This window comes from Clupea harengus, chromosome 13, assembly GCF_900700415.2.
Source record: "Clupea harengus chromosome 13, Ch_v2.0.2, whole genome shotgun sequence".
Taxonomy (NCBI): Eukaryota; Metazoa; Chordata; class Actinopteri; order Clupeiformes; family Clupeidae; genus Clupea; species Clupea harengus.
Window position 1 is genome coordinate 16,064,043 of NC_045164.1, and position 23,412 is coordinate 16,087,454.

General features: G+C 40.3%; 2 protein-coding genes across 5 annotated transcripts; one reads left to right on the forward strand and one right to left on the reverse strand.

Annotated features, from left to right (window-relative positions):
• Positions 1–224: 224 nt before the first annotated feature.
• Positions 225–14,217, reverse strand: gtpbp2a (GTP binding protein 2a). The gene is made up of 12 exons (XM_012819034.3): positions 13,386–14,217; positions 11,809–11,835; positions 11,229–11,413; positions 8,129–8,243; positions 7,680–7,877; positions 7,119–7,293; positions 4,849–5,068; positions 4,062–4,197; positions 3,655–3,713; positions 3,388–3,559; positions 3,099–3,263; positions 225–2,216 (listed from the first exon to the last, which is right to left on the reverse strand). The coding sequence occupies exons 1-12, from the start codon at positions 13,578–13,580 to the stop codon at positions 2,070–2,072; spliced, it is 1,794 nt and encodes a 597-aa protein (XP_012674488.1). The 5' UTR covers positions 13,581–14,217; the 3' UTR covers positions 225–2,069.
• Positions 14,218–20,468: 6,251 nt separating this feature from the next.
• Positions 20,469–23,006, forward strand: LOC105891628 (otoraplin). 4 transcript variants are annotated; one of them, XR_004164963.1, is made up of 5 exons: positions 20,469–20,625; positions 20,820–20,959; positions 21,860–21,970; positions 22,099–22,312; positions 22,429–23,006. XR_004164963.1 is itself a non-coding variant. In XM_031579110.1 (5 exons), the coding sequence occupies exons 1-4, from the start codon at positions 20,505–20,507 to the stop codon at positions 22,120–22,122; spliced, it is 396 nt and encodes a 131-aa protein (XP_031434970.1). In that variant the 5' UTR covers positions 20,469–20,504; the 3' UTR covers positions 22,123–22,146; positions 22,240–23,006. The 4 variants fall into 4 exon arrangements, 3 of the variants coding, with proteins under 3 accessions (XP_031434970.1, XP_031434971.1, XP_031434969.1); XM_031579110.1 differs by having other exon boundaries at positions 22,099–22,146; positions 22,240–23,006; XM_031579111.1 differs by having other exon boundaries at positions 22,099–22,146.
• The last annotated feature ends 406 nt before the right edge of the window (positions 23,007–23,412 follow it).

The following is a 23,412-nucleotide window of genomic DNA, read 5'->3' on the forward strand; positions in this document are numbered from 1 at the left end:
GAAGGAGGGGAAACGATCAGAACTGGGCCAGTGGGTGCGGAGAAACAAAGTGAGTGGGTAGAGTTTGGTTGCCAAGCAACATGTGTAAATGTAAATGTGGATATGGTGATGAGGAACAGTGTTTCCATATCCATCAGCATTTGTGGGCAAAGGTCACACTATAAGAGAGAAGAAATTCAAAATGATGTTTGGATGGCATGAAATGAAAACAGCAGCCAAATATATAAATTATGCACACACATTCTCATTTTTTTTAATGAATACCATAATATACATACAGGAGTTTACTTAAATGTGTATTAACTGATTAAAAAGTTACACTGTTTAAAAAGAGAAGAAAAAAACCCCTTCAAACTATAGAAAGTGACACACTGGTCAAGAGACCATGACAATCCAAAATGACTACAAAAGTGTACAAATATGTTGTAAAGGCTTGTAAAGATTTTTCCAAATGTCTTCAAAGTTTTGGTTCAAACACACGGTCACATACACACACATGCATCCTCTCCTCCACTGGCCTGGAACTACAACAAACAACACAAGATTGACTACAGAGTGAAGATGACAAACAGAGTCTGATGTACGGGACCTGAAAACCATTGCTGACACCCTTCAGACAAACCTAGTGACTAGAGAGCTCCACATTCCTCCAATAAATCAGCCTGGTTTTAAAACATCACCTCAACGTGCATCGCCAGCTTTGAGGTGTAAAACATTGAGATGTGAAAGAAATAAAACACACATGACCTACATGTCTTACTTAGGCACTGCAATAAACCCCATGATCATATCATTGATAAAACACCAGTCAAAATAAAACTTGAAAATGCCTAAATGCAAAACACAGAACAGAAACAGCACAGTGTGATGCTTGACAACTGCTGAATGGCTGGTTTGGATACAATATTCAGTAACAATTTAAAAGCAGTGCATTTAGGAAGATATTGTGTTCTATGTTGTGAAACTATTAGATGCTGATAAAACTGTGTAAGCCTATAATTGGCTTCCTAATGAACTATAAAATCCTGAGAAAGAAAACCACTTACGTGAAGGCAAACAAAGTGGTATGCACTGGAGATATTCATAAGGCATCACGACTAAATAAAGGCATGACCACAAACTCTCAATGAGCCCAGACTGAGGAAAGAGAGGAACGAAAGGCAGTGCAGCAGCAGTTGTGTTTGTGAAATGTGCATTTACCATGGCCTTCACTGAGTCCAACATTCCATTTGCAAGCCTAAGGAAACAGTCACATAAAGTCTTTCAAAGAGCCATTTAGCAGTGTGGCACAGGGGACCAGACACCCATTTCATTAAACAACAGATTGTCAGCAGGTGTTTCTGGGCCGGCAGTGCATGGATTTGACATGGATGTAACACCTATCAGGACACGCGTGTCTACCTGGTGGTCTCTTCTCTCTAGACTTGACCTCAAACTGGGCCTGTAGCTGCCGTGGGAGTAGACTGCTGTTCACACCCACATGTGTTCAGTCGTGCTTTTGGTGTTGGAAAACGTTCTGTTTTTACTCCTCCTGCATTAGTGCGTTGTCCAAGTCATCAAAAACATGTTTACATTTCCTTTCAAGTCTCATATTGTGTTTAGGAGTCAGCTGTATGTGTAATCACTCCAAACACTTTTTAGAGGTGACTATGATTCTTGTGCACCAAGTCAACTATTTCTGTCCTTACCTCAACCTCCGTGTGGTGATAGTTTTGTTAAAGCAGTGAACCAGAGTACTTCTTTGTAAGCACCAAGGAGAAGTAAAAAAAAAACAAAAAAAAAAACAATAAAAAACAAAGTACCTCAAAAAGAGCAAATTTCATAATTATTTAAGTGGCAAGAAATTGCTGAGGTATTTTAAGAAAGAAGAGGGGGGAAGAATGTGACAACAATAGACAAGAAAAAAGAAACTTTGGATGAACACAAAGGAGAGAACAGTAGACTATTGCAAGGCTTTTTTGCCTGCAGCATTCTGTTCTTCTGATCTGATGTGAGTGAGCATGTCTCCGACCTGCCTCGTTCCACAGCATCATAACCTGAGGTAGGACTGGCTCTGAGTTGCTTTGGTCTTAAATCACAGGATGGAGACTTGTAACCTGGCCGATACCTTTGGTGGCTCCCTCTCTGAAAAGTAGTTTAGCGCCGACCTTCAGGTATTCTGGGTGTTTGATGAACCTGAAGAGCACCCCGGCCTTCTCCCCTGTGCGCAGCTCATCCTATGAGACAGGAAGAGGACAAAAACAACTTGTGTAAGAAAATAGGAAAGTGGAGGGGAAGTAAGAAGGAAGAGGACACGTAAAACCTTTATTCACCTAACCACTGACAAAACTGACAGGACAGGAAGGCAATAATAAGCACAGCACCACAATAGCAAGATTGTATTGGTTTTGTCCATGGATATTTGTCCATGGCAGTAAGTAACACTATGCTAGCACTACATTGCCTAAGTTACAATAAGCACCACTGGAAGTGCCTTGGACCAAACCAAAGATCTATTCATTAACATATCCTAGCAGGTAGGGTAACTGTCCTCTGTCTTTTTGAGAAGTAAGTTCATTTAGAAAGATCTGGAGCTAACAAACTAAGTTCAATTTACAATAATGATCAGAATTCTTGACGTGCAAAACATGCACTGTTGAACATCAAACGGATCCTCTACTTTCTCATATGTTAACTGGCGACTGTCGACTGGACTTACTTAAGCCTATACTTTAGACTACTTTTAAATACAAAATATTATAAATCTATAATCATATATGCCTTGATGAGGTCATTCTTAATATATCTCCCATCTGTCCAGGACTTTGACATCTTCCCAGACACGTTGACAGGCACCAGTTATTTCTAACCCAAATGCTGCCTTAGGGGTATAATATGGACTCACCTTCCGACCCCGTGTGTGTGTGTGTGTGTGTGTGTCTGGTGAGGGGACCTGCCTCAGGGGTATAATATGGACTCACCTTCCGACCCCGTGAGTGCGTGTGTGTGTGTGTGTGTGTGTGTGTGTGTCTGGTGAGGGGACCTGCCTCAGGGGTATAATATGGACTCACCTTCCGACCCCGTGTGTGTGTGTGTGTGTGTGTATAATATGGACTCACCTTCCCTTGTAAGGCTTCAACTGTGGCGGTCTGTCTGACATTGCCTACGTGGACCGTCACCTGAAAGCCCCTGTGAAAGGTCTTTGCATGGAACAGCAGTACGATCTCTGCTTCGAACACCCAGCAGATAGTGGGATTCATTTCTGGGCTGACCATCACCATACCCTGGGGAATGAAAACAGATGTTCCTGATCCAAGAACCAGCCTGCTTTAAGATGCATGGTCATCAGTATGCTGCATTGACATAAACACACAATGTATGAATGATGAGCCATGACAGGAGGCCAACCTTTCGAAGCAATGAGCGGTCAAAGTCACCCAGAGCCAGCGTGGCGGCCTGTCCAGCTCGGAGCACCCTACAGGCCAAGCGGTTTCTTTGAATGCTGCATACGGTGAGCTTCTGGAACTGTCCCTCATCTGTTGGACCTACCACCAGCTCCTCACCCTCCCGACAGATACCACTGAATGCAGGTTGAGAGAAGACAAAAGGTATCCAGTATAAGGCTATAATCCTTCCCAGAAAGATTTGATCTTTTTTCTGTCAGCTGTGGCCTACCTGTAGAGGGTCCCCCCAACTACGGTCCCCACGTCAGGCACTGTGTAGATCTCATCCACCTGTCAAGCCAGAAATGCCATCTGGTTTTGAGTGTGTCATTTTATATAATTTATTTTATTTGTATCATTATTATTATTTATTTATTTATTTTTTTGTCAGGTAGCTTGTTTCTTATGTTTACTGTATTTGTAACTTGTTCTTCCTTGAAAGGAAGGGGAAAAAAAGAAAATCCAATAAACACATTTTGAAAAAAAAATACAAAAAAATGCATTTGTGAAACAAATCAAACGATAGCACATACAGCATCATTTGTAACAATGACTCAATCACATTTACACAAAAATCCATATATTTTTGGCAGAGAGGAAGCTTTTGGGCTTGGGTTGTGGTGTGAGGGCTGTTTCTACCTGAAACTCAGTAAGCTGTTGCATTAGCTCCTCCTGTTCTTTGCTGTTGCTGAGGGGCGGCAGGATGTTAAAGAAAACCTTCAGCAGGTCCAGGTTCTCACCCGACACGCTGGACAAGGTGAATATGGGCGTTATGCTGAAAACACAACAAATAAACATATAGACTAGTGGGTAACACACACACATATACACACACACACACACACACACACACACACACACATATACACACACACACACACACGTACACACACACACGTACACACACACACACACACACACACACACACACACACACACACACACACACACACACATATACATATATAACATATAGGTAATACTACACGAGGGAGGAAAACTTTGCGAGCTGGCTTTTTGTCATCACCAGGCATTTCGCCTAGGTTAGCTTTTCTTTGTTATTCATTTTAGCACACACCCGACACCGCACTGGACAAGTGAAAGCAGGGGATATTATAGATGTGTATAGGACACTTGACAAGTGACAGCAGGTGATATTATAGATGTGTATAGGGCGCTTGACAAGTGACAGCAGGTGATGTTATAGATGTATATGTACCTAGGGCACTTGACAAGTGACAGCAGGTGATATTATAGATGTATATGTACCTAGGGCACTTGACAAGTGACAGCAGGTGATTTATAGATGTATATGTACCTAGGGCACTGTGCAAACTGCTGGGCAGCTGTGATGTTATAGATGTATATGTACCTAGGGCACTGTGCAAACTGCTGGGCAGCTGTGATATTCTAGATGTATATGTACCTAGGGCACTGTGCAAACTGCTGGGCAGCTGTGACGGCATCATCTGAACTGTGCACCAGCATGGGCACCTTGTTGCACCCAGGCTGTTTGAGGACGCGCTCCAGCTGCCGGACGGTGCGCTCCACGGTTCCTTTGGTGCACAGGTCCACCTTGCTCACCACGATGAAGATGGGCACCTTGAGGGCCATGGCCAAGCCCAGGTGCTCCCGCGTGGTCCCAGCTGGAAAAAAACCGAATTGTTATTCCTGACACTTAGTATTTTATTTAGTGAGCCAAATTGCAGTGTTGCAAGGATAGTAGCTTCCTAGTCCGTCTACAGTTAGGCTAATATGCTTACTTCAAATGTTAACAGACGATAAATTGCAGTCAACTAATGGTTGTTTATCATACAATCAGTTAGTGGCTACCAGGCACATACAAGCAGTACTAGAAAAAGGGGCAAAACGCGGGATTGAAAATTGATGGCTGATGTCAGAAGGCAAGTTCCACAGTGTATTGTTGTGAGACCAGGCATGGTGTTGTATTCTATGGTTGCTATGAGACCATGCATGGTGTTGTATTCTATGGTTGCTATGAGACCAGGCATGGTGTTGTATTCTATGGTTGCTATGAAACCAGGCATGGTGTTGTATTCTATGGTTGCTATGAGACCAGGCATGGTGTTGTATTCTGATTGAGAGCGCATCATTTGCTTTATCGAGCTAACAATTCCCTTTGAAGAGGCGATTGAGGAAGCGTTTGAAAGGAAGGAGCAGTATGCAGAACTGGAGGCGGACGCGAGGGGACAAGGTTGGCAAGCACACACAAAACCAGAGGAGACAGGTGGTAGAGGCTCTGTAGCTAAACCAACCCCAACGCTTCTAGTGGACGCTCACTCAAAGGATCTGTACAGGAGCTGTCTGAGGCTGCTGAAAAGGCGAGCCAGTGGTTATGGCTGAGGCACTCACAGACTACTTGACTGTGACATGCAAATTAACCTGTATTACGTGAAGAAGATATTTGCGTTCCTAAAGTGACCAGGGTTCTCATCCCATTGTGTTCACTTGCCCTACTCCTGGGGGTCTCTGCCACCCCCAACCCCTTCCGTTACCCTAACTTGGCTTCGTATCCAATCCCTACCCTTACGGGTTTGTACTTCCAAGGGGGTTACCCCCCCTAACCCTCCCACCCCTTACCCTGGACAGCATGTGGCTGGCATACTACAATATAATGAGATTAATGTTTAAACGATGCACTGCCTAATTACCTAGACACTAAGATATGCATATGAAATACTTGAGGTGTATCTGTTGTCCCTGGTATTGACATTTGTCCTAACCCATCGTGAGTATGAAAGGGAGTGGGTCTGGGACACCAGACACCACTGTTAAGCCTTCAACGAAATGCTGACGAAGGAAGTTGCCCACTTGACAACCCCAGTGAAATGTGCACAAAGGTATCTTTGCTGTTGTTGTTAAGCATGGTTTAGCATTGGTATGACAGTTGTAGCACGAGCCAATAGCACAAGAAACGTAACATCTTTTCCTGAGTATAACTAAAAAATGATCCGATTTATCCATAATCTTGATCTGTATAGTCTTTCCCTCAAACTGTCAGATAACAAAGGAAGAACACCTCTGCATTTCTGGGCTTCAACTTGCCAAAGTCACTGACGGCTGCCTACTCCAATGCAGGACTTGTGATTGACACGTTTAGTGCAGAGTTATAAACTTCTGGGTAGTGATGTAGGCGATTCATGAAAAAACTCATCCCTTTCCATTAATTTCAGCATTAGGACATTTTAGCCACAATTCTATGCTTAAACTATTGTTTGAATAATTTATTTCTGTATTGCTCACATTGAGTCAATGGGCGTGACTGACATTACTTGCTGGTAAAGCTTGAATACTAGACACAGTTCACCACCACATTACTGTCATAAGAACAACAAAGTAGCAATAAAATGGTTAAACCATCAGATTATAAGGGATGTTACAGCAATGAAGTAAACAAAGACACAAGCTAAAAGCGTGATAAGTGATGGGGCTGATTTGGAGGAATGTCTTACCATTTTGGCAAGTAAACTTCCAATAAGTGGGATAATGTGTAGTCCGCCAGTCAGTATTTAGAAAATAAATCCCTTCAGAATGAAACAAGACCTGTTGTCCTGTTCGTCCTGTCGGGATTTACTTTCCGATACTGACTGGTGGGACTATACATTATGCAATACATACTGGTGGTATGGGTGTATATGGTGGATAGGATACAAAGTGTGATGGTGGTTGACATACCAATGCCAGTGTTTGCACTAACAACCAGCATAGCAAAGTCTGGACAATAGCTGGTAAGGCCAAAGATGGTGGTCTTCAAGTACTTGTGATGACCAGCCAGGTCAATGAAGGTGATCATCTTCGAGGCGTTCTCACAGATCTCTTCAGCTGTCCGTGACTCACTGTAATTCACCACCTACCAACACACATACAGATGAAAGAAAAAGTCCCTGCAGATCAGAACGGTCAATACTTCAGAGCGTCAGGCAAAATGTTCTTGTTGCTGTTCACTTTTTAAAAGTTCTATCCCAGGAATGGTGTCTATTGTATCTTTCAATGGTATTTCTGGTTCTACTGACAGAAACACAACATCGTTTCTAGACTTAGTTATGAAAATAAAATCTTAATTTGAGTGCATGACTCTCTTGTAGTTTTTCTCAATTCTCAATGATCTGAAAACAGAAACCCTGTGTATACAACAGCCCTGAGGTCATATAATTCATGCATAGTTTTTTTTTTTATTAATTTCCCTCAAATTGAATATTCCTCACATGACACATGTGCAGAGACCAAATCTCTTACCTCTCCTTTGCTATTGAACCCCAGGATCTCAAAGCTGATGCTTGAAGTTCGTCCTGACTGAATCTCATGAAGGTGTCTAAAGAGGTTGAGCCGCGCCCGTCCCCGGCCATTGTCCAGCTCCCCTTGAGTTAGCACGCCCAGTAGCGTTGACTTGCCTGAATCAATATTTCCAAGCACTGCTACCCGCAGGTCCAAAAACTGCACACAAAAAACACCTCTGTTAACATGAATACTCAAAGGCCACTAACACACGACACACAAATATAAAACCATATCATTAAAAACACCTCTGTTAACATGAATACTCAAAAGCCACTAACACACGACACACAAATATAAAACCATATCATTAAAAACACCTCTGTTAACATGAATACTCAAAAGCCACTAACACACCAACACACAAATATAAAACCATATCATTCAAACTTGTCAAACGGAAACCATACCTGTTGATCGTCTGGTACTTTTCTGACAAGGACTTCTGCTATTTTACGTGGGATGGGAGTGTCAGAGTCATAATCCACCTCCCTCTCTCGCAGGACTGTGATGTCTGCACCTACCCTGAAGAACACACACACCAAAGAAACATCAGCTACCCTGGAGAACATACACACCAAAGAAACATCAGCTACCCTGGAGAACATACTGTACACACCAATGAAACATCAGCTACCCTGGAGAACATACTGTACACACCAAAGAAACGTCACCTACCCTGGAGAACATACTGTACACACCAAAGAAACATCAGCTACCCTGGAGAACACACACACCAAAGAAACATCAGCTACCCTGGAGAACATACTGTACACACCAATGAAACATCAGCTACCCTGGAGAACATACTGTACACACCAAAGAAACGTCACCTACCCTGGAGAACATACTGTACACACCAAAGAAACATCAGCTACCCTGGAGAACACACACACCAATGAAACATCAGCTACCCTGGAGAACACACACACCAAAGATACATCAGCTACCCTGGAGAACATCACCTACCCTGGAGAACATACACACCAATGAAACATCACCTACCCAGGAGAACATACTGTACACACCAAAGAAACATCAGCTACCCTGGAGAACATACTGTACACACCAAAGAAACATCACCTACCCCTAAACATTCTGCTATACAAACCCATGGTGCTATATATGTGTAACCTTTGCACCTCTGGACACAGTATTAAAAAAAAGTGTTTGATATACCCAGATAACTAAATGGATTCATCTTGTAACCGTGTTCTTTAACTGTGAGTGTTTTTTTTTCTTTGTGACAGTTTGGTCTCATTTTTGCTTGAAGGCTGCTCTGATCTGCCAGCATTCTACTACACATCATCTCTCTCTTCCATGGCGTTCCACTCAAAGACTGTTAGAAGCATGGCCAACATGGCGTCATTCACTTACATTATGAAGTCGGCCGCTCATACTACAGGCGGAGTAAGTGTTTGCGTGCAGAGCATGTCTGCCCAGAACCGACACTATTTGGTTAAAACTCTGCCATGTTCTAGTTCTTTCTGATGGCTTCACTTTTGACTGAGTGTACCCTGTCCATGCTTTTTACGGTCACTGGTTCCACTGCTATACCAGCAGCACCTGCCTATTCTCTGCAAGTCTCAGGAATACCATGTTTTTTTTATGGAATTAGACTAGTTTCAAAATGTATGCCATTTCAAACTTCATTCAAATGTCATGCAATTCAAAAATGTATTTCCTGATTCACATATAAATGTTACAAGATTCACAACTGTAAACGCTGTTACATTTATTAACAGACTGATGAACATGCATTTACAAACCGCTCATCATTTGTGAACATCTCTGCATTTATATGTGGATTTTTTCAGACTTTCCTGACACGCCATTTTGAAACTATTCTAACTCCATATTTTCTTAGCCGGTCTGATCAAATGTCTGATTCTGGTTTTAATACCCAAACTTACCATTTGCATATATTCCTGTAACTTTTCTGGAACTAAAAGTATTATGGGATAATCTTGCGCCCATTGCCTTTTGAGCTTTTTAGCTCAGCTTGAATACAAGTATATCTGGGATATAGGGGAGAACCAGATTGAAAGTAACATGGGACAAAAGTAACATTTTGATCAACACATATAACCTAACCTTCACCTGACTGCTAATCATCTTCCTGTTTCATCCTTTTTATATAATATATAAATGTATAGCCCCTAAACTATTTTTGATGTCTGTAAACTTTCATTAGCGGAGTATTTCTTAGTAATAGAGTTTTTCATTTAATAGTCCAATTTCATGTTATATTCATGTAATAGACCATTTAGTAAAATGCATAATTCCAGACTCATGTAGCAAGCTTGTTTCCCATTCAAATGCATGCATTAAAACACGTTCATACTGTATTTCATGGAAGTGGATTTGTGCATACCAGGTATTTTAAACAAGGGGTCAGCATCTTATGGCCAGGTGGTCTAAAGTGATGATGTCATGAACACTTTCACACATGCATACATGGAATTAAATCATATTTAACAAGATTTATAATAGGAACATTAAGGAAATTAACTTTTCAATTTATGTGAAAAGCAAAATCATCCATGGCACACGGTTTGATAGGCACAAGATTGACACTTTTAATAAAGGCATGGTTAATTATACAAATGTTACTTTTGCCCCTCTTCATCGGGTGGAAAGTAACATTGGGACAGGTGTACTGTTGCTGAAATGATACCCAACCTGTTGTAACAGCATCTGTAACCATATATGACAGAAAGATATAGGTTGTTGGTCACAAAATATTCACTTTCAGTCTCTTAAGATCTTTGTTACATTAAGCTCAAGAGAGTTAGATCCGGTATTCCCCAAAACAGGTTAGGCAAATTAAGTGTCATAGAGTTCAGACACAATAACACATCAACTTCAATAACTCTTAATAAATAATTCTAACAATACACCAATGAAAAAGATCTTGTTAACAATATTTATACCTGTTCCCTTCTATCCTTTTTTCCTAGCCCCTCACTTTGATAAAAACGTGAAGGACGTGAAGGACAAACATGCCAGAGACATGTGCTTAAAGACATGAGTCACGTACAAACAATAAACAAACATGCCAGAGACATGTGCTTAAAGACATGAGTCACGTATCAAGCGTGGCGTTGCAGAAAGGCATCTTAGAGTGGTGCGGAATTAAAAACTTATGAACTGTTTATTTTGGAAATGTTTTACTTTTTTCGAGGGCTGCGGTAAACTTTGGATAACTGCAACTGTGGTTGCCAAAAAAGCGGATACGGGGGTTCCACTTCCAATAGGGGGTACCTATACGTTTCTTTGACTGTGTACACTCTCTGTGTATTTTTATGAAATTGTGCTCACGTCACTAGAATGTCCTGCAGGTTAAGGGGGCATCATTTTAAGTGAAATATTGTGTAGCCAGCGTGTGTATTTCAGGCATTTCCCTTCAAGACTTCCAGTTGTCTGAATAAATGTGTTTGTGTGTGTGTTTGTGTGTGAGTGTGAGTGTGTTTGTGTGCGCGAATTTATGTCTGTGAATTGAAGACCTACTTCTCTGCCATCCTGTGGAGTGTTTTAAGCGATGCCTTCATGTCGTCCTCTGATAACCCCACTAGCATCCCGTTGTCCTCGACACCAATCTGGTACACAGCCTCTCCTTTGCCTTCCTGCAGACGCCATTTCATCTGTGTGGCCAGGTGCTCAAAGCGATACTGTGTGGGGTTCACCAGCTTCAACTGTGCCGGTATCACAACAGCATTAACCCACTACCATGACTTTTGCAAACAATCACATCTACTTAACAAGACAGCTGTCCAGGTTCTAAAAAATATCTAAAAAATAATACTTTGTGTTCTTGCTCCTCATGTGGGGTTGTCACTATGCTTGTGTTCTTGATCCTCACATCTCTATGCTTAGTATAACAAATGAGCTCAAACTCCTTGTTTTGTCCTTAAAGTCCTAGTTACATTGAGCCAGAGTTACACAGGGTACAATCAAGCCAAGTATGCGGTCTATGTTTTTTATTTTTTTACAGTTTTTAGACATAACTATTGTTACCCAAAACATAGAATAGAAATATAGTTTTCCACTGTCTTCTCGTGTAGAGTAGGAGGTTGTGGGTTGTGCTCACCTTGTATTCTATGTTTCCCTCTTCAGCCTAAAGGAGAACAGAGAACAGAGAGCAGAGCCATTAGATGGAATGGAGCTATCCAAGACTAAAAGGCCAATGGATCAAAGGGTAGATCCTGCTCTAAATTACTGCATAAACATATTTCTTCAGACAGATGTTTTTGGCAGATTTAACGAACAACATTTGTGTCTGCAATTATAAATTTCAATAATTCCAATAATGACGGTTCTGCAGCTTGGACAGTATATACAACCTACAGGCATGTTTGGTGGTATGGTCATTTTCTTCATACACTAAAATGTATTATTCACAAGATTTCAAACTCTCCACCTTCAGCTCATTAACACATAAGGATATACACGTTCATGTTTGTGCATAACCTTATGTTGTCCTAAAATTGTTCATTTCTGCATGGATTTCTGCAAACATGAGGTCTCTGGGCAGAAACTGCCTCACAGGCTGAGACGCTAACATGTTCTTACTATCCATAACCGTATTGGGAAATGCTGAGAATTCCACATAAAGACAAGAGAAAATCGTTGTTTAAATAATATATCCACAACCCCACCCCAGTCTCTCTCATATATGCAGATAGACCAGTTTCTTTCATATATACAGACACAACTCTCATTATGTGATTGATCAATTGACGTCTCAACAAATTTGAAATTTTCATGCGGACTATTTATTTCCATCTTTCCATTATGTCTTATTATTTTAGTTTTCTTCTGAAAAGCCTGCTCAGCACTAAAGTTAGTAACAAATAGCAGCCCGTCACTACAGGCAGACGTTGGAGTATACCAGTGCACAAACTGACGGTATCGTAGTCAGCTTGTTTACAAACACAGCTGTTCTTGGATGTCATAACATTGACGTAGCTTCTTTTGGTTAACGTTACAGCTTCCCACCCAGACAAGTTTTGTATTGCTAGTAAAGCTAACATGAATTTATATCACCAATACTGAAAAGATTGCGGTCTGAAGCAAGCTAAAGTAGCTGACATTATACTTTCTTATGGCATAAAACCACCTGTTTTGACCAATGTTATCTAGCTAGGTTAGCTAACGTCACAGAGGAAAGTAGGATAACTTAGAAGTTAGCAATTCAGGTGTTGGCTAGAATGCAAAACCCAATACGAACACAACAAATGCAGAACACTAGCAAGGAAGGAAAGTTTCACATCTGTTATATTATACGAACAGTTTGTGAAGCTGTGGCGGTAAAAACTTATTCTATAGCCCAAACTAATATCCGCGCTCATTTTTACTCCCAGCTAGGAAGTTGCTAACGTCAAACTGCGTTACCACTAATAGTTAGGGATAAGTTTATTACGTTTATATTTGTGCTGTTGTAGACCAAATATCACCCACTGCAAATCTGAATACCCAGTAAGTTAGTTGTGGTTGGTATAGCGGTGCAAGTTACACTATGTATACATAACACGGTAAATAGTGCAACGTAATGTAAAATAAGCTAACTTTAGCCGAGGTATCCTGCTAGTCACCAAATATAGCAAGCTATCTTTTGTAGCTAACATTAGCCAAGAGGCAACTGTTTTGACAGTGTTTTTAACTCACCTCTGGAGGTAGGTATGGAGGATTATTGCTTGATTTCAGTTGTCGTGATGAACGATTCTTTGTTTTTTTACCATTCCTCATGCAAGTCTTTTTGGAAGCCATTCCAGGTCCGTTATTTATACAAGAACTCCCTCCTTGTATACTTGACTTATATCCGGAACTTGTTCCAAAAAGGTCTGATACCCGCGTATCCATTTGAAAAAAAAATAAATAAAGATAAAGAAATTGCTTTCGATAACTATTTATGGGTAAGGGTATTGACCGTGAGTAAGGTAGCCTAACTATGTCCTAGTTACTGCTCAACATGAGTAAGATCGTACGAAAACAAAAAAACTAGCAATGTCAGACCAGCACCAGCTGGTCGAGCTAACCTACTCCGACCGCTGGCAAGATTAAATAGCAAACATTAAGCATCGGTTTGCATCTCTTATGTCAGTGTAGCTGTTACCACGTCAGCAAGCCGCGCTACGTATTAATCTCAAGTTACTACGGAGCTTTGTAAACAACATAATGTTGCTGATGCAAAACTCATTTGGTTTGAGTAATAGGCATAGATCTACCTTTATTGCATCAGCTTATTCTCTTACATCAGCCTATCGTACTCTGATCTGGAACCACGGAGACCGAAATAACTGGTACAACCTAACGTTATAAGATCAAGGAACGAAATTATTGGCTACACGATAAACTCTAAGCTAACTAAGTTACAGCATAAGAACTCAATTATTTCTAGAACTCAGACTTATGAGTGCTGATTATGTGAGATTTCAACAAATTAAAAATTAAACATCCTATCAAAATGTATATTTCTGAGCTTTAAGCGTAGCCTGCATTTAATAGCTTAAATGAGACATTACATTAATGTAATTTAAAATAAAAAAAAGAAAATGTGTTTTCTCCAAAGTATTTGCTCTTATAATTGTATAAACTACTTCCCTGAAACATAAAATAAACCGTCATACTTCAAAACAGGGCGTGTCATATTTTTTATGTCATATCCAATCACGCTTTCCTCTCCATGAAACGTCATACCGTGACAGGCAAGCCCACTAAGGGAAAAGCTACCTCCAACATGCAAACTCCACGATTTTCAAACGTTTTACCTTTCTAAACCTTATCAAATTTCAATAGAATGTTTGCACACTGTTACAGTTAAAGGCTAAAACAAATATATGTCACAAGTATGACACCTGTTTGTTTAAGGAACACAGGTTTCGAAAGCTGACCAAATGCATGTTTCAGCCAGTACTTCAAATTCGCTGACCTAACTGCTGTCCTGGCTACACCATCGAGGCAAATTAACTAATTTAACCTTAAAGGAACGAACTGAACAGATGTAACACTGACAGCAACTAAAATTGGTTCTGCAGTCCAAATAAAAAATATTGGAGAGAGTTGTCCTATGGTCAGTTTATGATTTAATACAGTAAATATATCCCATATTATTCTATTAAAGCTAGGGTAGTATGTAGTAATGTAGTATTTCAGAAGCATTTTTGTTGTATTTCTTGAAATTCTCCTTACATCCTGACAGCAATGAATAAATCAAATAATAGGACAATAACAACAACAAAATGGTCATCTGTGGCAGCCGCAGGGCTGTAAAAAGCCTGGCCAATAATTTTAGATGGCCTACCTGCATGCCTACTTCTGCGCACTCTGCCTGAGTGGTTCTACAGAATCACTGCCATTTATGATTGAGGAAGATGATAAAAAAGTACATTGCAATTTAAACCTTTTTTGATGTGATGTGGTAATGTGTGTACTTTATAGAAAATACCTTTCCCCCTCTTAGCATAAACAATTGCATTTTGCATTATTTTCTGAAACAAGTCCCTACTTTCATTCAACCCCATCACGGCCATTTTGCAATTCAACAATTCGTTTTTGAAATAAGCTTGTGGTCAGCTTCTGGCATGATCTCCCAGTTTAGATGTCCCTTGTAAATAATGACATATTACAATGAAATAGAAAATAAAGAAAACCTGACAAACACCAGCTTTTGCAGGTTAGTATAATGAAATTTGTCTTCTATCTCCGCATTTTCGCTCGAAATGTCTAAAGACACTTTCTAATTTCAACCAAATTTAACTTGACTTATTTATCCTGATTTAATACACATGATACAAATCTCTTGATGTCATAACTTGTTTATTTGATACAAAAAAGTAAAAAAAAAGAATCTCATAACAGAGTTAAAAATCATATAACAGGGTTCAGTGAACAAGCATCGGACGTCTCATTTTTATCCTTTTTTTGAGAGATCACTCACATTTTGTTCATTTTGAACATGTAGTGAACTGAATTCATAAAACGTATAGAGTAACAGTGCTTAAAGCTACAGGCAAAGTAATAACTTTTTACTAATCAAGATTGAGGTCAACAAACTGTGATAAAAAATGATCTCCATGAAAAAAAATCTATCTATTAACTGCAGGAATGTCTGCCTGTGTCTCAACTGAGAGGAATTTGTTGGAATTTGTGTCATTTTAACTGATGAAGCCTAGCCTAGCTTCTGTATTTCCATGTGCCGAGAAGTCAGTGGATTGGGGGGGGGGGGGGGGGGTCAATTTGTTTCAAGACGTCCTCAAATGGATACCACAGGATATCGTCACAAAGTGGCCAGAAGAACCTGTTTGATCCAGCACAGCGCATGCATTTGACCTGTGCATGCGATTCATCTGTGGCTAGAATAACCCCCGGATAGAAATCATTGTCATACTTGATGACACACCATTCTCCGCATGTGTTTGGATTTTCCCAGTCAAACACCCTCTTTGACCAAGTGGATGTAACTTTAGGGGTGAAATGTAAAATGTTGTGTGTTGAAACACTGGCATTCCAGTTGCTTGTTGTGGACTGTGCACATGCAGCTCACATCTCGGTAGGCAATCTGCCCTGCAGCCACACAAACAACTTGGTGAATTCGCATTGTGGATGGAACCACTGGCAAATTGGCTGGCATACTCTGAAGGGCCTTCTCAACTGTTTGATCTTCAATAAAGTGTAACTTGATGGCAGTGTTGCTCCTCTAAGGCTCTGTAGAGTGTATGAGCACTCAGGATGTCAATGCCTTGGCTTATCAGCCTGTCTGCGCTTCTTTTAAGGGTTGCACTAACCCCATCTGGTGCTCCCTTCCCATGTCCCGCCTCAAAAAATTCCAAGACCCTGAGACCCTGACCTGAAGCCTCTCTCAGTTCTGTTAACAGAAATAAATTGCCCTTTTGCCTGTACTGGTTACAGGTCTATCGCTGAAGAAGTGCACAGTTGAGATGTTGGGGTGGGTACATGGCAAGTCATCAAGCACAGGGTTGAGGTGTGCCCAGGTTGCAGGAGGATCCTTATGCCTTGATGCAGATATGGTGGTGAAGCAAGTTGGTTGCAGGTTCTGTCCGACGTGGAGGACACCTGTGTGGAGTACGGCCTGCTCATGGGATGGACCAAAGTGAACAGCCTGTATCTCTGTCCCATATCTGAAGGTGAAATTTTCGGAAAAATCGATATGGATAAGGCACTCATCTGTAGACATTGAATTCACGACAGAAAGCATACTGCTGCTTAATGTTGAAGAGTGTGTGAAACAACTCCACATGTTTCTCCTGTGTGGTGTTTAACTCATCTTTCACAGTGACCTTCACTGTTTCTCCTGTGTGGTGTTTAACTCATCTTTCACAGTGACCTTCACTGTTTGTCCTGTGTGGTGTTTAACTCATCTTTCACAGTGACCTTCACTGTTTGTCCTGTGTGGTGTTTACCTCATCTTTCACAGTGACCTTCACTGTTTGTCCTGTGTGGTGTTTACCTCATCTTTCAGTGACCTTCACTGTTTGTCCTGTGTGGTGTTTAACTCATCTTTCACAGTGACCTTCACTGTTTGTCCTGTGTGGTGTTTAACTCATCTTTCACAGTGACCTTCACTGTTTGTCCTGTGTGGTGTTTAACTCATCTTTCACAGTGACCTTCACTGTTTGTCCTGTGTGGTGTTCACCTCATCTTTCACAGTGACCTTCACTGTTTGTCCATCCTCATTTTCTTTGCTTTTCTTTGACCATCCACTGGAGAAAGACAATGTTTTCATCTGTAGTGTACAGGCTTGACATGGGAAAGGTTTGATTCTTGCATAGTTCACATTCACCATACATGCAATTCTTGTTCAAGGAACTTCAACACACCATTTCAACTAAACATTCAAGTACTGAAGATTCAATAAGCTTAAGTTGCTTGAGCCTCACTGCCACAAAAGTCAGGTTTTCGTGAAGCTTGCACATACAAGTTTCCCGATCGGGAAAAGGGTGAACCACCCAGAAAGGTCGGAGGCGGCAAAACATAGAATAGGATAACCCTCCTGTGTTCTCTGCGAGATATTTTCTATGCAGAGTTTTCATAGTGTCAAGGAGGAACCTCTTCTGCATCTTCTTTTCTTCGTTCGTAATAGTTTGCTTTTTCCCAGTCGTCATTCAAACACATTATAGGTTTGTGTGCAAACCTACACACATTGACACTCCCTCTAACAAATTGAAAAATGTGATGGGGTTGAAGATTTTGTGCTAATCGTTGTTAATTCTGGATGTGTAACACCCTCAAAGACTGAGAGTTGGATTTGTCTTGATCCACATATATTTTATTCATTGATGTTTACTGTAAAACATGCAAAACACATTTGTCAGGACAACAGCGCAAAACGTACGCCTTTCTCCTGCTAAGAACTGAATTAATCTACTTTATATCTATACATTTCCAAGGATGTCGGACTGTAAAACAATACCTCCTCTGTGGCCACGTGACCGAACACAGAGGGAAATAGAATTTAGGCTGATCTCACTCGAACACATGCTAGTTAGCTAACATACAGATCATCTCTATTTAATCAACCATCGCATCAAAGTTCACATTCTACAACAACACATGACATGTTATTTTAGCTAAGTACACACTTCTAATTACAACTGACACCATCTCACCTGTAAAACATGCAAAACACATTCGTCAGGACAACAGCGCAAAACGTACGTTTTTCTCCTGCTGAGATCTGAATTAATCTACTTCCTGCAGGCGCTAGCTTAGATACAGTAACCACCGTTTCTAGCGCGCTGCTGCCACCTAGTGGTAGATCTGGTGTACTTATTCATGCATTAAACCCTGAACACTTCTCAAAACTTGGTGCATTTCCCTCTTCAGGCAATAATCTTGCGCTGAGGGCGCAACAGATGCTAGCAGCTGAAAACCTGTTGAAAACCTGAGATTGACAAAGGCAATGTACATAAAAACCATACAATATTCATAGAAAATGAGAGAGAGGCCTCATCTTTTCCTGAAACTTTTAACTAGACATAGTGTAACAAAACATAACTATACAAAAGCTAACTATACTAAATATACACTACAAAGGGACAAGACAAGTCAAGTGTGGGAATAACGGGTAGTGCAATAATACTGATAAAGCAAACAGTAGTTAAAAGTGCCAATGTTTTTAAAGTGTCAATGAATAAATTGGCGAAAGTGAATCACTGTCTATTGAGAAGCACGATGGCCCTCGGAAAGAAACTGTTCTCTAGTCTACGTGTTCGAGACCGAATGCTCCGATATCACCTGCCAGATGGCATCGGAGTAAAAAGTCTGTAGGATGGGTTGTAACAGTCTTTTAGAATCCTGCCAGCTTTTCTGAGGCATCGTGTGTGGTAGGTGTCCTGCAGGGCTGGGTGCTCCCTGCCGATGATGAACTCTGCAGGCCTGACCACACTGTGTAGAACCTTGCGGTCCTTGGTTGTGCAGCTCCCATACCACACTGTGATGCAGCCAGTCAGGATGCTCTCTATCGTGCATCTGTAGAAGTTTGTGAGGATGACTGAGTCCATGCCAAACATCTTCAGTCTCCTCAAGAAGAACAGACGTTTCCGGGCCGATTTGACCACCTTGTCTGTGTGAGCAGACCAGGAGAGATCATCTCTGATGTGCACTCCAAGCAACCTGAAGCAGCTGACCTTTTCCACTACGGATCCGTTGATGTGTAGGGGTGCATGCTCCACAATCATCTCCTTAGTCTACTGACATTGAGAGAGAGGTTCACAAATAGCCATGAGGTACACTTTTTTATTGTCAGATGCAATGCAACTTGTTTACATGTATTCTTCAAATCAATACACAATTGAATACAACTGAGTTCCATAGAACAGTAGAGAGTTCCATAATCAGGTTAGAATGTTGCACCATGTGATCATGGTCGGACTGCCAGGTAAGTTTAATAAGTTGGATAAAAAATTGACATAATTACTTTTGATGCACCAAATCTACTTGATTTACACTGTCATAACAGTTTTACAGAATGTATTTACATGTGTGATTCTGCTTTTTGAATTGCCATTGCGAATTCATTGATATGGACATAATAATGGACTGTTAGAAAAAAATAAATGTGTTGTGAATTCTCTTGAGGGTCTTGAGGTACTTGTCGCTACCATTCTAGCGAACCTGACGAAAGCAGCAGTATTCTGTGATTTTTCTCCTTCATTCTATTCATCCACTCTTCAGGAGTGTAACAGGAGCTCCCCTCCCCCTCTCTGCTTACCCCCTCCTCTTCCCTCTCTCTCCCTCTCTCTTGGTTGGGGGTTCAGCTAGAGTGTTTTGTGTGGAGGACCTTTAAATAATGATTTATTTGCCTCCCAAGGTGTGAATTTAGCAGCGCACACATTTATGCAATTATTTGAAATCAGAAGGCCCCCAGTGTCAGAAAAAGAAATATTAAAATTTGCTGAAGACATTCAAATCAATGTGTGAACAGTTATGATTAAAACCTTGATATATTTGCAAAACTGTCAACACCACCAATAAAAGTAGACTTGAAGTGTTTAGAAGGTCCCACTGATCAAAATATGACACCATTAAACAACATTATGTGATCTGCAAATGGTCATTCTGTGTGGATAAAGAATGTTAATGCTGAAGGTTTGGTGTCCAAAAGTTCTCTGAACATTTTCACCCACAAGAATTTGGGGCTGGAAGGGCAGCACTGATTGGTGCAGCAGGCTATGATGTAATGGATCAGCCCATCAGCATGAAATAAGAGAACAAGGAATTTTACAGGACTTGACCATATTGGCCGTTACAGTTGTACATCTCAAGATGTCCTTTTCTGAGTGTTGTGCCTTTTTACTTCTCTTCGTGGGATCTGTATATCAATCAAGCACAGCACCATTGGAGAAACTGTCCGACAACAAACTGTGTGCTGATGTGGAGTGCGCATGTGAGTCTTTAAACTCATTTAAGATATTAGACATTTTACAAGCATTACACATTTAACTGCATCGGTGTATTTTTCAGATGTCCATTTAGTGAGTTTGCCAGTACTACAATAATACTATATTACTAGTCTTAATTTGTTATTATACATTTAACATCTTCATCTAAATTTAAATATGTTTATTTTCTACAATTCAGATGCTATCTCACTGGCAATAGCCTTGGAGGATTATGTTGCCCCTGACTGTAGGTTTATTAACTTGAAACGGGATCAGACGATCTATGTGTACTCCAAACTGCTGCCAGCAGAGGGTGCTGGAATCTTCTGGTCTGGAAGTGTAAGTGTTGCTGCACAGTATATGTAAAACGAGTCATAACCGGTAGTAGTATGACAGATCACCGTAATAAATAGTTCATTAAGATGCTGATGGATCATATTTACACCATTACTGTATTTCAAACAGAAACATAGGTGTTAGTCTATAGTTACCTGTTGCCTGTAAGATATTTGGTTTAAGTAGTCCTGGTGATGTTCTGATGAAAAGTGGTAATGTCTTTATATTTTTACACGTTTTCTTGGCTGCAGTGGTGGTTTTTGTTATCATAATGTAGTATTATCTCATATTTTAGGATATTCCTAAAATAATATGGGCTGATTAAAATCATACATTTTCCAATATGGTTTCCCAATCAGGGGTCAGACTGAATGTAGCAATATGGACAGGACAGATACATATCCTGATTAATACCAATACCATAGTAGTACAAATATGACCTGTATTCATTCACATATAAGTTTCACTCAGGAATGTGAAGAGAGAAATGTAAAATGGAGGTCAAATATCAATTATGACATGAGTAACATGGCAGTCATGATAGCAGATCAAAGCTGCAGATGGCCGTCCACTAGATGTAGACAGAGACTACTCTCTCTCTGTTGTCATTGGTCAAAGTGTTTCACTAGATGTAGACAGAGACTACTCTCTCTGTTGCTCATTGGTCAAAGTGATGTAGACAGAGACTACTCTATCTGTTGTCATTGGTCAAAGTTGGGATCCTGCCTGTGAAGCCTCCTGTTAATATCTTGAGAGAAATGAATGTCAGTGTTTTGGGGCTGAATCTAGGAGGCACATGGAACCCAGGAAGTGCTTATCTGCTTCAGTAGTGTATCAAGTCATTGATGTATGTATGTGCTGTGCATTTCTATTTTAATTGATTGAATGGTTGATTTATTAAAGGTTTATAGTGACCGATATGTGGATCAGATGGGCATCATTGGCTTCTTCCCGGGGAACTATGTCAATGAGACATACACTTTCCAACATGACACAGTCAAGATCCCAACAACTGTAAGTCCTTTCATAATTGTACCAACTCTTGTGATTACAATGCTATCACACATGCAAGTATGTTGGAGTAAAGGCGGTGTACTGTTATTTCACTTATGTCAGCTATTTGTTCATATTTCTGCCAACAGGTTGCGGAATTCCACTGTATTTGAGAAGAGAGGGCAGAACTGCATAATGTTTGTACATTTTGATATGTTCTCAATTTAGACCTTGGGAATCCTACCAGATGAGGATTTGATCAGCTATTCTCATTGTTTGTCGTTGAACAGTGTTACATTTGAGAGAGTGATGAAAAAGAATACCATCGGCATAGTGTGTCAACACTGAAGACAACAAAATCTTGTGTGTATTCTGGTTGATAGTTACTTACTGCTACTTCAAGTAAAAATTGGTTGCATATTGTAATTTTAATTCAAATGTACCGCATATGTCAGTAAAATTATGTAATGCTTTTCAAGGTCATGCATATGGCATTGGAGAGGGAGGTGGGCCGGGTCTGTCTGATGAAGTGGGTCCAATCAACCATGTGATCACAACCAGTGTGGGGAAGAGCAGAGTCTGCCTAGCTCTGCATATCACTAATGAGAAAAGTTTTTATGTACAAGATGAGAAAATGTTTTCAAAAGGATGGTATGTGAAGTTATATTGTGTAGTTGCAATGAAAAACAGATCTTTTGTGAATTAGCAATTTAATAATAATAATAATAATCACATTTGCTCACATTTACATTTAATGATCATTGTAATAGTTTTGTGGGAAATTCTGAAATATTTGTGTCATTGAACAATCTTCTCTGTATCCCGTGCCTTTTGTTCTCTGTACCAGTGTTGATTGGCTTGTGGGTGTTGTGGTGTGAGGGGGTGTTAGAGGTGAGCACTTGAACATTGAAGGTAATTATTCTGAAGAGCGTTCATTCTGTCTGCCCCCACAGTGGAATGAATAGATGTTACCCAATGACAGTCTGTTACGAACATTGTGTCTAGGTGTCTTGTGTTTGACATTCCACATCAACATTAAAAGCATTTTATGTACAAATATCTTTAATGAAAATATACAGCTATACATCTTTAACAAATAGCAAGTTTTTTTTCATTAATACCTTAGTGGTTTAATGACTTACCCAACCCAATTCTGTCCATTCTGGAGAAAGCCTTGCCATTTTCAATCATCATTTGATGTTTTAGGTCTTCTATGGTAATCTACTGCATGAACTTAAAAGAATACGTTAAGTTCAGCAGTCAGTGTTAGAATGAGCCATTCTAGATCAACTGTGGGTCCTGGTCAGGGAAAATAAAGATTCATCCCAAGGGCAATAAGACACCTGCATAATGCTTTTAAGTATAGTATATATTAAGTATAGTAAAGTATATATCTCATACAAATAGAAAACAATACCCTACTATACAAGAGAGCTCAAAAAGAAAACAATACCCCACTATAC